The following is a 12,500-nucleotide window of genomic DNA, read 5'->3' as shown; positions in this document are numbered from 1 at the left end:
GCGCTGTACCGGTCTGTCTTGGTGGAGAGGGAGCTGAGTCGGAAGGCGAAGCTCTCCATTTACTGGTCGGTCTACGTTCCAACCCTCACCTATGGTCACAAACTCTGGGTCGTGACCGAAAGGACGAGGTCACGGATACAAGCGGCCGAAATGAGCTTCCTCCGTAGGGTGTCCGGGCTCAGCCTTAGCGATAGGGTAAGGAGCTCGGACATTAGGAGGGAGCTTGAAGTCGAGCCGCTACTCCTTCGTATCGAAAGGAGTCAGCTGAGGTGGTTCGGGCATCTAATCCAGATGCCTCCTGGACGCCTCCCATTAGAGGTTTTCCAGGCACATCCAACTGGGAAGAGGCCCCGGGGAAGACCCAGGACACGCTGGAGGGATTATATCTCCCGGCTGGCCTGGGAACGTCTCGGAGTCCCTCAGAACGAGCTGGAAAATGTTGCGGGTGAGAGGGAAGCCTGGGTCGGTCTGCTGGGTGTGCTGCCAACGCAATCCGACCCCGCATAAGCGGCGGAAAATGGATGGATGGATGGATGGATATATATATATATATATATATATATATATATATATATATATATATATATATACACATGTATATATATATGTATATATACATGTATATATATGTATGTATATATATATATATGTATGTATATATACATGTATATATATCTATATGTATATATATGTATATATATGCATATGTCTGTATATATATATATATGTATATATATATGTATATGTATATATATATATATATGTATATGTATGTATATATACATGTATATATATGTATATGTATATATATATATGTATGTATGTATATACATATGTATGTATATATATATAGCTGCATCCTTTGTTGTTTTTATGTGTTATACAAATACAATTTTGTAATATAAAATAAACCACACAAAATATGTTTTTTAGATTAAACCTGAGACTAATAGTCAACAATCGAGCATTTAGTATTACAACTACACATAAAATAAGGATCTTCTACAACACGTGGTTGTTTGCTGTCAGATCTAAGAGCCAATCAGCTCTCTGATGTGGCGACAGCAGGCGTTTCCCATCATGCACTGTGCCAGTCAGACGGTGGAGAGCTGCTGCAGCGCCTGGCTCTGAAATCGACGGCCACCTCGCTCTCGTCAGAGTATCGTTGACCACATGTGCATGGCATCAGAGCAAGGCGGGAGCAAGTCGGGCAAAAATCGAACCGGCATGCGTTGCGCATCAATCGCCAGCAATCGATTCTGAGCAGAACTGGTTCATCTCGAACGATCCTATTGTATACTTAAATACACAGGCATGACGGGATGCTGCGTCATTAACGGCCAATGTATTTATATATTATTATATTATATTTTTATTTATATTAATCAATAAAACTACATGATGCAGCAAAAAAAAAAAGAAAAAATCCTCTCCTTCCGTTTTTGCAGCTGATATGTAGATTTTTTTCTATTTTAAATTTTTGTTGAGACATACGCTACAAAATTCACGTGAAATATTTCTAAATCCCCTTCACAAGTGATCTGCAGCAGGATAGCAATACTATGCAGATTTTGAATCATATCTGTATATGTGGCTCATGTGGTAGAGTGTTTGCCCTGAAATCACACGTTAGATTTTCATTTCAAAACGCATATATTTGGCTGTGTTTACAGTGAGCATCCACGTCTCAAAATAGCGGACGCCACACTGTCTCATGAGCTGCAGAACCAGCAGCAGTAGTTGAGTTTGGACACGTGATCCACTTCCTGAAAGTATATTTGTTTTGCTCAGTTTGCTGCTGCAACAGTTCAGAAATCGCATTTCTGCAGCTTGATAATTTTCAGCTGCTGTGTGTTTGTTCTGGAAGAGTCTTTCAACATTAAAGGGTTTTGTTGTTTGCGAATCTCGCCACATATCAGCAGGCAGGTCAGCCCACATCGTTGGCAGTGAAAGGAAATTAATACGTCCACGCAGAATTTTCTCTGTGACTTTTCTTTTTTTTTAAATTTATCTGTTTAGCGAGAGCGGGGCTCTGCAAATCACGAGTAGCAATCTACAGGGGAAGAGGCCTGACAGCGATATTTTACACATTTTATTTAAAGAAATATTTAAACATTTATTTGTATTTTTAGTGGTCCGATATCACCTTCAACTCCAAGATAAAAGGAATTCCCTTGGAAAGATTTTTCATTTAAAAAAAAATAATTAATTAAGAATAATTATAATTTCTTTTCTTTTTTTTTGTCAAAGCCTCTCGGAGCCCAAACAGAGGGGCAAAAGAGCCACCAACCCCTAAATAGGAAAATTAGCTAATAGGGAAAAATAATTATAATACATGACTATAAAAAATTGTCTTTTCCCCCCAACCATAGCAAGATCCACAGATGAATAATCGTTTGCGGTCCTGTAGTGTATTTGTGAGGAAAAAATATATATAAATTAGATATAACTTGATTATATAAAAATTAAAAAACTAAATTTAAAAAATGTAATTATAAAATAGCTATAACTTTATGATTCTGTTTAGGCCAGCAGAGAAGGCTTAGCTGGCCCTGACGGCCCGCCACTGGACTGATTGTTGCATGTTCTCTTGTAAAATAAAAATTCAAAAGGAATTAAATAACCATGCTTCTATAATTTCTGTGATGTCTCAGCATGGATGCGACGATGCCTTCTAATTGAGAGATTATTTAGACTTACTGTTTTTGGGATGCCATCGGACTGCGTTCAAATAGATGTTGCAATAATGGAACAGAAATTCATGGGTCGACCTTTCAACTCTTCCGCAAAGCAAATCCATGAGGTCATGACCATCTATCTCCCTAAAGATCAGAGGACAGGAGGTCAACGTTAAATCCTATTCAGCACACGTCTCATTGATGTGAACCACAAGAGCAGAGGAAACTCTGACAAAAGCCTTTGAAATACAGTATATCCTTAAATACCCCTCTCTACATGTTTCCTAGATCTCATTCAAAGTGAGCCCAGCGGATCACTCAGACTCCCCCTGCTGCTCTCTTTTTTAAATGTGACCTACATTTAGGATGCACTTTTTTTGACTGGCATGAGGAAGTGGTACTGCCTCACTGCCGTGCAGCCTTACCGGTCCTCTGGAACTGAAACACCGCTCAGCTTCACCACCGTAGGAAACAGGTCCATGTTGCTGGTGGGCTCGTCTAACTCCCTGCCACTGGGCAGGTTCCCTGGCCAACGCAGAATTCCTGGGACCCGGATCCCTCCTTCCCAATTTGTGGACTTTCCTGCTGCTCAGAGGGAATGTAAGAACACAAAGTCAGTAACACAGTCATAGTTTGTAGCCTCTTTCCTAATTTAATTTGATGAGGAAAATGTCTTGGATTGGAGCCTCGTTGTAATTCCATAATTTGGCTTCCTGTGGTTTCCTCGCCCTCTTTCTGTGGACTTGCTGCTGTCCCAAAGACTGGTTAGGGCGGACCCACATTTCAAGATTGTATTTATTAGGGTGGACAAGAAAATTTACAGAATTTCTTTCATAGTCACTTATTAAAAACATTTATATCTGCAGTACACATTTAAACCAAATGAGGAAAGCAGAGTTTTCGTCTGGTTCTGATAATTGTAGCCTATACGCACAACACTGAGTCGTAAATGAAAGGCAAGCAGACATCGCGTTTGTATGGCTGATAAGAGAAAATTAAGGGAATGAGATAGCCTGTTAACTCTCCCTACATTCATTGTATTTGATCTCACTTATAAAGTATTTTCCATGTGAATATAAAATAAACAAGATAATATAATATATGGTGATTGGGCATTCATACACTTCTAAAGTGTCAAACTGTCTTTGAATGTACTAATGTGAAAGTGTAATTAGACTCAAGTCAAATGTGAGAGATTGATGTCACACCAAGGTGAGGTTTGTCTTGCTTGGGGTTTTTTGTCTTTTAACTCCCTGTTTTATTTTGAAGCCTAACTTTCGTCTCGTTTCAGGTCACTTGCTTTTCCTCATGTGTCACTGGTCTGATTGTCTCCCTTAATCCCTGATTGTTTCCACCTGTTCCCCATTACCATCAAGTGCTTATAGTCTGCATCTCCCCTTTGTCTTGTGCCAACGTGTTCGTCCTTGTCCATGCACCTAAGCCCTTATCCACAGCCAAAGTCAGCTTTGCCAATAGTTTGTTTTTGCTACACCACATGAGTTGTTTTCGGAGTCCTCCTTGGAGAGTGATTTTTCGTTTGTTATAGTTTTTCTAGTTTAGCTTGGATTGTATTATTTTGTAATCTGTTTCCTCCCCTCCTCTTGGAAGCTCTTTTGTGGAATTTAATTGTTATCAGTCTTAGTTATTCACTGAGTTTTTTTCATAGTCATTTGTTTATCACCCATCCAAAAGGATCTGAAACCAATGAAAGCATGCTTGTACGTGATTCTCTGCATCTGAGTCCTCACTTTTGCCTCGGCTTGACAATTGATATGGAACGTAAATAGACTTTCACCTGTGAGGAATAATAATTAAAACTTTGCTGTTAATAAAAAAAAATTAAATCCTTTTCAAATCTCCCAAAAGAAATGCTGTTTCTCATTATACAGTACCTTTATATATTCCATTCCATCCTCTGTTGACCTCCCCTGTGGCAGAGATTTCCTCTATGTGAGCCCCCTGGTCTGAAGTCAGGTAAACCAGAGTGCTTTCTCTCAGCTTGAGTCGATCCAGAGTCTGCATAATCTGACCTGAGAACAGACACAATCCTAGCTTTTGTGTACATTTTTTTGGTTTGATTCTGTACTCCACTGAAGCGAAGCATTGACTGTAAGTTTATATGAAAATGAATAATAATAAACTATTTGTATGGTATCTTCCATACAAGAAATGCAGGACAGTGGGCTTTAAAATAAAGAATAGACATTGAACTAACATTAAAAACAGGTATAGAAGTGTAAAATAAGATACAAAATCAAAATAAGATAACAATATACATAAATAGGAGGGAATTTAATAGAATGCAAATACAAAACCCACTGAGTAATAATGAATTGATTCTGCAAACTGTGACTGCAGTTGCAAAATCACAAGCCCAGTACATTGAAAGAGTTATTGCAACCTGCAGTTCTTCCCTTCTATTCATAACGAATATTCAGCAAATCATTATCACGTGGACATCTTCCAAAGAGTTTTTTTGATACCAAATTACTTCTTTGTCTTTTTGTCCCCAACTGAAACTCATTCAGGCTCGCTCAGGGGGCTGAAACTTGTACCGCGGATATAAAGAAAGAAAGACATTCTGCAAATGTATTTGACAAACCTAATAAAATCTTCAATGACCCACATGTAGATCCCAACCCAGTTTCAATTTGTTTCAGGATTTAAGGACATTGGAGGCTTGGTATGGTCATTGGGTCTGTTTTATTTTAATAAACAACTTATATTTGGATGCTTCTTATGTACTGTCATTTTTTTAGTTTTGAGGAAAGAAAAAGAAGAAACAATTCTTCTCCCATTCAACAAGTGCAAATCAAAGCAATAATGGCCTCCCCTTTGTGCTGACAAAATACTTCTCAAGCTGAAATAATTGGGGTAATTACACCTACAATGAAAAGAAGGCCGCCGCTATTAGGCCATTGTGGGTTCTTGTCTTGCAGTCCTTGAGACTGAATAGTAACTGCCTGCTTAACCGTTTGGTAGAACAAATTTTAAGTCTCTATATCTTATTGAAAAATGTATTGACCTTAACTTAACCTGGTTGTGCTATCTCTGCCACTTGGTTGAGGCATGTTATTATAAATAAATCCACAAGATGTCACTGTCTTTAAGAAGTAGGCTTTCTCAGCTAGCCTCATCACAGGAAGTTAGCAAGGCAAATTTTCCTCCTTATATGTGGACATTATTTGGTGAAATACTCAAAGGTGTGTGCATTTATTTGACCTATTACAGCACGTAAGGTCTTACTGAAAATAATTATGTAACTTGTTACCAAAAAAACAACTGAATAAGGGTAAAATAATTTCCTAACAACATGCTCTACCAAATGGTTGAATTGTCAGTTCATAATAAAACTAGCGAGCTAAGGTAGCAAGCTATGTAGTGAGCTAAGCTAATGTAAATAAAAGTAAGTATATGGTGAACGCAAACTTGGGTGTCAAGTGCATTGGCACTGTAGATCATTCTGGTGAATGATTATGTTCGCGCTCTGCATGCACGCTACAGGACACCGTACTCGAGGAAGTGCACATGCGCAGTAGGGTTCAGAGCGCGCACCTGCCGTCAAGTTAAATGTTAGCCTGTGATACTCGGTTGTATTTAAGTTCATATTGTTTCTACAAGTTGACGAAATAAACAACCGGCTTGGATTTAAAGTAAAGACTCCTCACTCAATTCGACAGGCACTGTTCGACCAAACCGCATTGGTGGAGCTACCTTGATGGCAGACAAACAGCTAATGAAGAAAGGACGTGGAGCATTTGATTACAGGTCTGCTGAAGGGCTGATTGCAGTAAAATGGTATGACAACAAATGTGTCAACTTTCTGAGCACTGCCTGTGGGATAATACCTCTTTTTACTGTCAAACGGTGGAGCAGAGACCCGTGCAAAGATAAATGTCCCGTGCCCATCACTCATTCCTGCCTACAATCAGCATATAGGAGGCATTTATCTTTCTGACATGCTGGTACACTTGTACAAGACCCCCACCAAAGCAAGGCGATGGTACATTCCCCTCTTTGGGTACATCCTTGACTTGTGCATCTCAAATTCCTGGCTGGTCTACATGAGGAATTGTGGCCTACTGAAAGAGAAACCATTGCCTCTCACAAGATTCCGCCTGGCAGTCGGCAACAGCTTGATGAGTCAACAAGCCAGCACCTAAAGTTGGCCGACCCTTGTTCTGCTCTCTACGACCACCTCAGAAGAAAAGCTACTCCCCAAGACCCTCACAACCAGATGTGCGTTACCCCATGACCCTCTCAACCAGATGTGCGTTATGACAACTGTGGACATTGGCCTCTTCACTGTGATAAGCGTGGGAGGTGCAACCTGTGTCCAAAGGGTGTGTCGAGATGGAAATGTCAGAAATGCAACGTGTTTCTGAGTTTGAATGCAAACCAGCAATGCTTTGTAGCATACCATGAGAAATAGAGTGGATCTAATCTACAGATTAGGAGTGTTGAGACTGAAATGTTAGAAATGCAACGCTGTTCTATGTTTTGCAGTGTTCCCTGTACTTCCTGCTCTGTTGATTGTCTGCCCTGGTCCCTGATTGTTTCCTCATGTGTCCAATCACCCACTCCTTGGCCGTGTCTACTACCGCGCACTTGCGCACTTCGAGCACTGACTTTCAGTGCTTAGTGCACCACACTGACAAAACCAGCAGGATTCAGTGCACTGAAAGTACCCGGATGGTGCACTGCAAACGGTCAAAAAATGTAGTGTAAAGCGATGGACACTCGCACTGAACTGGCGCCATCTTGGCTACGTAGCGGAAGAGGAGCCATTTCGCCAGCTTTTTATTAACTTATTTATATCCTCCTGCCGCGATTGTGGAGGTGTCGCAGTTTCCACATGGGTTGGAGAAAGGGGAACATAAGGGACAAAAATAGGGTAAGAAGTGCGTTCATTTTGTCAGTTTTAGTTTCGCGGGTATCGCAAGCAGATTTGCGTCCGTCACTTCCGCCAGTTGGTTAACGTAAGTGTTCCATTTCATACAGCGCTTATCAGCGACACAGTGCACTACATATGTTAGTGCACTGTGTTATGGTGCACTGTATTGCAATGTACTTCGTAAAGTGTTCGGTAGTAGACACGGCCCTTGTCTTTAAACCCTGTTTGTCTTCTGTTCCCTTGTCGGGTTGTACTGTGTGAAACCGTGTGTTTGCCAGTGTGTAACCGTGTGTTTGCCTGTGTGTAACCGTGTGTTTGCCTGTTTGAAACTGTGTCTTCCTGTTCCTGCTTTTGTTTTCCGTTCCACCAGAATCTTGCTTATGATTTTTGAGTCCTGCTTTATGTTTTTTGAGAGAATAAATTTACTATTTGACAATGCGTCTGCATTTGGGTCCTGTCCTTAACTACCACATGACATTGGTACTTTTACCATAAAGTGACATCTCAACCGTTTGGTAGAGGCCTGAATTTTCAGAACTGTGAGGTCTGTTAAAAAACATTTGGGAGATTGTTATTACTACTCCAAAGAAGTAAAATATGCAAAGCAATTTTTGCATAACTCATTTCTTGGTGAGGACATTAAAGGGTTAAAGCAGAAAGAAACCAGCTGTTTAAATTGAAGTGAATTTATATTTCATATACACAACCAAGCAAATTATTTGTCAATTCCACACACTTGTGTCATTGGGTACCAAGTCTGTGCTGACTTTAGTATTCTCTACTAATGTTCTGCTGTGTTGTAGCAAGTCTCATGATCTGACGGCTAATGATTATATTACAGAAGTTAAAACTGGAACTTACGCACTGTATCTCACTGAAAACAGGAACATCTCGAGGGAGCACTATGACCTCCAAAATGAGGGTCAAGTGGCTGATGGAAACAGTCAAGCTAGCATCTAATATATATGTCAGTGTATTTTACAATCACAAATATATTAAATGAAAGCAGAATTATTCATTAAATAAAGCAGACTCTGCTGACCTACCTACACTCCAGTCCACTTCATGGACAGCGTCCCCATAGACGCCGTGACGGCTTGTACCTTTGAATGCTGCTGAAGCAAACATGGCTGTGTGCACTTGGATGAATGAGAAAAACAGTAGGAAAGGGCCGGCCGAGTTCCTGCAGAAACAATTTAATTTTGCATATGAATAAATATATTGGAATAGGGCTACAACTAACCGATTACACTATATACTATTAAATTAATTTTCCAGAAATCTCAGAAAAAGAGAAATGTCTGGTTTTCTGAGGCCATTTCTTGTTTTGTCCAAACCCCAAATAAATTTAGTTTAATAATATGACATGAAACAGAAAAAGGCAGGAACTCACATTTGAGGGGCTTAAAACGGCATCAAAAATGTCCAACAATGAATCGATTATTAAAAAACTGGCAATTATTGTACTGCCAATTGACATTAATAAGTTGACTTAAGTCAGCACAACCTTTTTTTAAATAAACCGTTTTTGTCTAGTTTTTAATGATACATGCTCTCTTAAGTGTAGCATAGCATGACTAACAAATCAAAATAAAAAATATTGCAATTTTGATCAATGACAAGACTGATCTGGTTTTCAGAAACACATCAGCTGAAATGTACCTCTCAAGGAAGTCCACTGCCTCATGAGTCATCCTCTGTGTCAGGTTTTCAGATATGAATGGCTGCTCCACAACTCTGTGGTCCCTCATGAGAATACAGTTGAGGTATGGCATCATCATGATAAATCCTGCTGCCAGACCTGTGACCAAGGCCAATAGACACAGCAGGCTCAGAATCAGCCCTCTGCGCATGGCGATGATGCCAATGTAGTGGAGTGAGGCTGCAGTGACCAGGACAATGCCTAGTGTCCTGTATGGTAAATATTTATGGATCTGAAAAACAGTGCCATGTCCAGGCTGGCAGTCTCGTAGGTTGGTTACTGGAATACCAAAGAAATAGTTAAAGCCATGGATGCTGGGATGGTGGCAGTGATCATCACTGCTCTTACAGTTAAGTCCGAGGTGCCATTTTCCTGAAAACAAGAAAGGAAATTTAAACAAAAGTATTGAAAGAGCCCATGATAACTGAAGATTGTCTTCTGCAGGTAAATTTACAAAAAAAATCAACATTGACTTTTAGTTATTTTTTGTAATCATAAGAAAGTCCTGTTATTGATAAGCCTGATTGTTCCATGTATGTGATGAGCTATCTTTAAATGTCTTGTATTTGTATTGTATTAGCAAAAAACTGACTTATTGGTTATTTTAGATATAAACTATACTCAATCTCTTTTGACGACATAATAATATATTGTTCTGGCATTAAACAATTGTGTGTATATATATATATATATATATATATATATATATATATATATATATATATATATATATATATATATATATATATGTGTGTGTGTGTGTGTGTGTGTGTATGTGTGTGTGTATATATATATATATATATATATATATATATATATATATATATATATATATATATATATATATATCTGAGTTGATATGTGTGTATATAAGTATATATATATATGAGTGTATATATATGTATATATATGAGTATATATATATATGTATATATATATATATGAGTGTATATATATGTATATATATGTGTGTATATATATATATATGTCTATATATATATATGTGTGTATATGTGTGTGTGTGTATATATATGTCTATATATGTGTATATATATATATGTGTATGTGTGTATATATATACATATATTTATATATGTGTGTGTATATATACATATATTTATATATGTGTGTATATATATACATATATTTATATATGTGTGTGTATATATATACATATATTTATATATGTGTGTGTATATATATACATATATTTATATATGTGTGTATATATATATATACATATATTTATATATGTGTGTATATATATATACATATATTTATGTGTGTGTATATATATATATATATATACATATATTTATATATATATATTTGTGTGTGTATATATGTATATATATACCACACCCACAGTCCCTTCAGGCGGCCTTAGAGATGGCTGTGGAGAGGGAGAATGTGGGGATTGTCGTGGCCTTGGACAGTCGGAGAGAAGGACTACAGACTGTCGAGGACTGCAATGGCGAGGCCCGCTGAGGAGGAGAGACCGGCATGGCTGACCGAGATGACTGAGTTGATCAGAGCTGTGTCGCGGCAGAAAACGAATCGGCCACGGCCAGGTCCCAGGCTTTGCTGGGGGTGCAGACAACTGGGGCACCTAGCCCGAGAGTGCCCCACGTCAAGCAGGTCGCAGGGAAACGGTTCGGGGCCCGCATAAAGGAGAAGATGCGGACCCCGACGACAATTCCAACCCCAGGCTCACAGTTTCCTACAACGGAACAGGGGGCCCAGCAGCGCAACCGGGGGAGCCAGGCTCTGTGTGCCACAGGAACGGATGTCGTCTCGGGTCTGGAGCCTGTAGTGGCGGTGGGGCGTATGGGTAAGGGCGACTCTGATTATGTCTCACTGATGGTGGAAGGAGTGGCCTGCATGGCTCTGGTGGATACCGGGTCAACAGTGACATTAGTAAGACCAGAGATGGTTCCAGTTACCAATGTACTTGACCCCACCTCGGTGCGTCTGCGCACGGTCACGGCAGAGTTGGCTCCCATGGAGGGCAGAGTGAGGCTGACATTATCGGTGGGAGGGGGGGGGACAGTGTGCCACCTGGTGTGGGTAGCAACAGTACAAGAACTGTGCATACTAGATCTGGACTTTTTGAAGGCCGCGGGCTGCCAATTGGACCTTCAACAGGGCACAGTGAGCTTCCAAAAAGGGCCGTGCATCACAATGAGCCCCACCGTCTTCCCTACTCTGCCCCCATCTGTCCCGTTAGCAAGTGTGGCAGAGGTGGAACCCGAAGATCTGTCCCCCTCTGTTTACTCTGAATCAGGCGTTAGCGCAGCCGTGGCTGACCCCACTGTGCAGGAAGAGGACCAAGAATTGCTGGCAGCGATGAAAGCAATATGGGACAAGAACCGGGACGGGTTGCACCCCCACCAGCAGGAGCAGCTGTGGCAGGTGTTATGGGAGTTCTGGGGCATCTTCGCCAGGAACGAAGAAGAGGTAGGACAAACTTACCTAGCAGGTCATGTGATAGACACAGGGAACGCAAGGCCTATTAAGTGCCATCCCCGCCGCCTCCCACTAGTGCGGCAACATGCTTGCGATGAAGCGTTTGCAGGCATGCTCCAAGCTGGTATTATAGAGCCTTCAGACAGTCCGTGGGCGGCCGCTGTGGTCATGGTGCCGAAGAAGACGCGGGGCTGGAGACTATGCACAGACTACAGGCCGGTGAACGGGGTACCCACTGCCCCGTATTGATGAGTCCCTGGACCTGGTCTCAGGGTCCTCATGGTTCTCCTCACTGGACCTGCGCAGCAGCTACTATCAGGTGCCGCTCACTCCGGAGTCCCGACCAAAGACAGCGTTCTCCACCGGACGGGGCCTGTGGCAGTTGAAGGTCCTGAGTTTTGGACTGTGCAATGCCCCTGCCACATTCGTTCGGTTAATGGACATGGTGTTGGAAGGGGTTCCCTGTGAGCAGTGCCTGGTCTACCTGGACGACATCCTGGCACATGGCAACTCGTTCGAGTGCGCACTGGCATCACTGTGGTTAGTGCTGGGCAGGATCAGGTCAGCGGGCCTGAAACTGCACCCGGAGAAGTGCCACTTTCTTCAGAGGGAGGTGTCCTTCCTGGGGCACAGGGTAGGAGCCGAAGGCATCGGCACCTTGCAGGAGAAAGTGCAGGCAGGTGCCGACTGGCCTACTCCCACCAATCCGAAACAGCTAAAAAGCTTCCTGAGCCTGTCCTTGTATTACAGGAGGTTTGTA

The 12,500-nt window shown here is 41.2% G+C and overlaps 1 protein-coding gene across 1 annotated transcript in view; it reads right to left on the bottom strand.

Moving 5' to 3' along the window:
• Nucleotides 1-12,500, bottom strand: part of sts (steroid sulfatase (microsomal), isozyme S) — a 22,979-nt gene that overhangs the window by 3,428 nt on the left and 7,051 nt on the right. The window contains exons 5-9 of the mRNA XM_068590697.1: nucleotides 9,235-9,646; nucleotides 8,619-8,755; nucleotides 4,571-4,708; nucleotides 3,104-3,263; nucleotides 2,701-2,822 (exon numbers count right to left, since the gene is read on the bottom strand). Of these exons, the coding sequence (XP_068446798.1) occupies nucleotides 2,701-2,822; nucleotides 3,104-3,263; nucleotides 4,571-4,708; nucleotides 8,619-8,755; nucleotides 9,235-9,646 (969 nt within the window). The remainder of the gene's footprint in view (nucleotides 1-2,700; nucleotides 2,823-3,103; nucleotides 3,264-4,570; nucleotides 4,709-8,618; nucleotides 8,756-9,234; nucleotides 9,647-12,500) is intronic.

The sequence above is a fragment of the Clinocottus analis genome, unplaced genomic scaffold, assembly GCF_023055335.1.
Source record: "Clinocottus analis isolate CAN_PGR_092001 unplaced genomic scaffold, fCliAna1.0.p SCAF_24, whole genome shotgun sequence".
NCBI classification, from domain to species: Eukaryota; Metazoa; Chordata; class Actinopteri; order Perciformes; family Cottidae; genus Clinocottus; species Clinocottus analis.
This window is presented reverse-complemented; position numbering and strand designations above follow the sequence as displayed.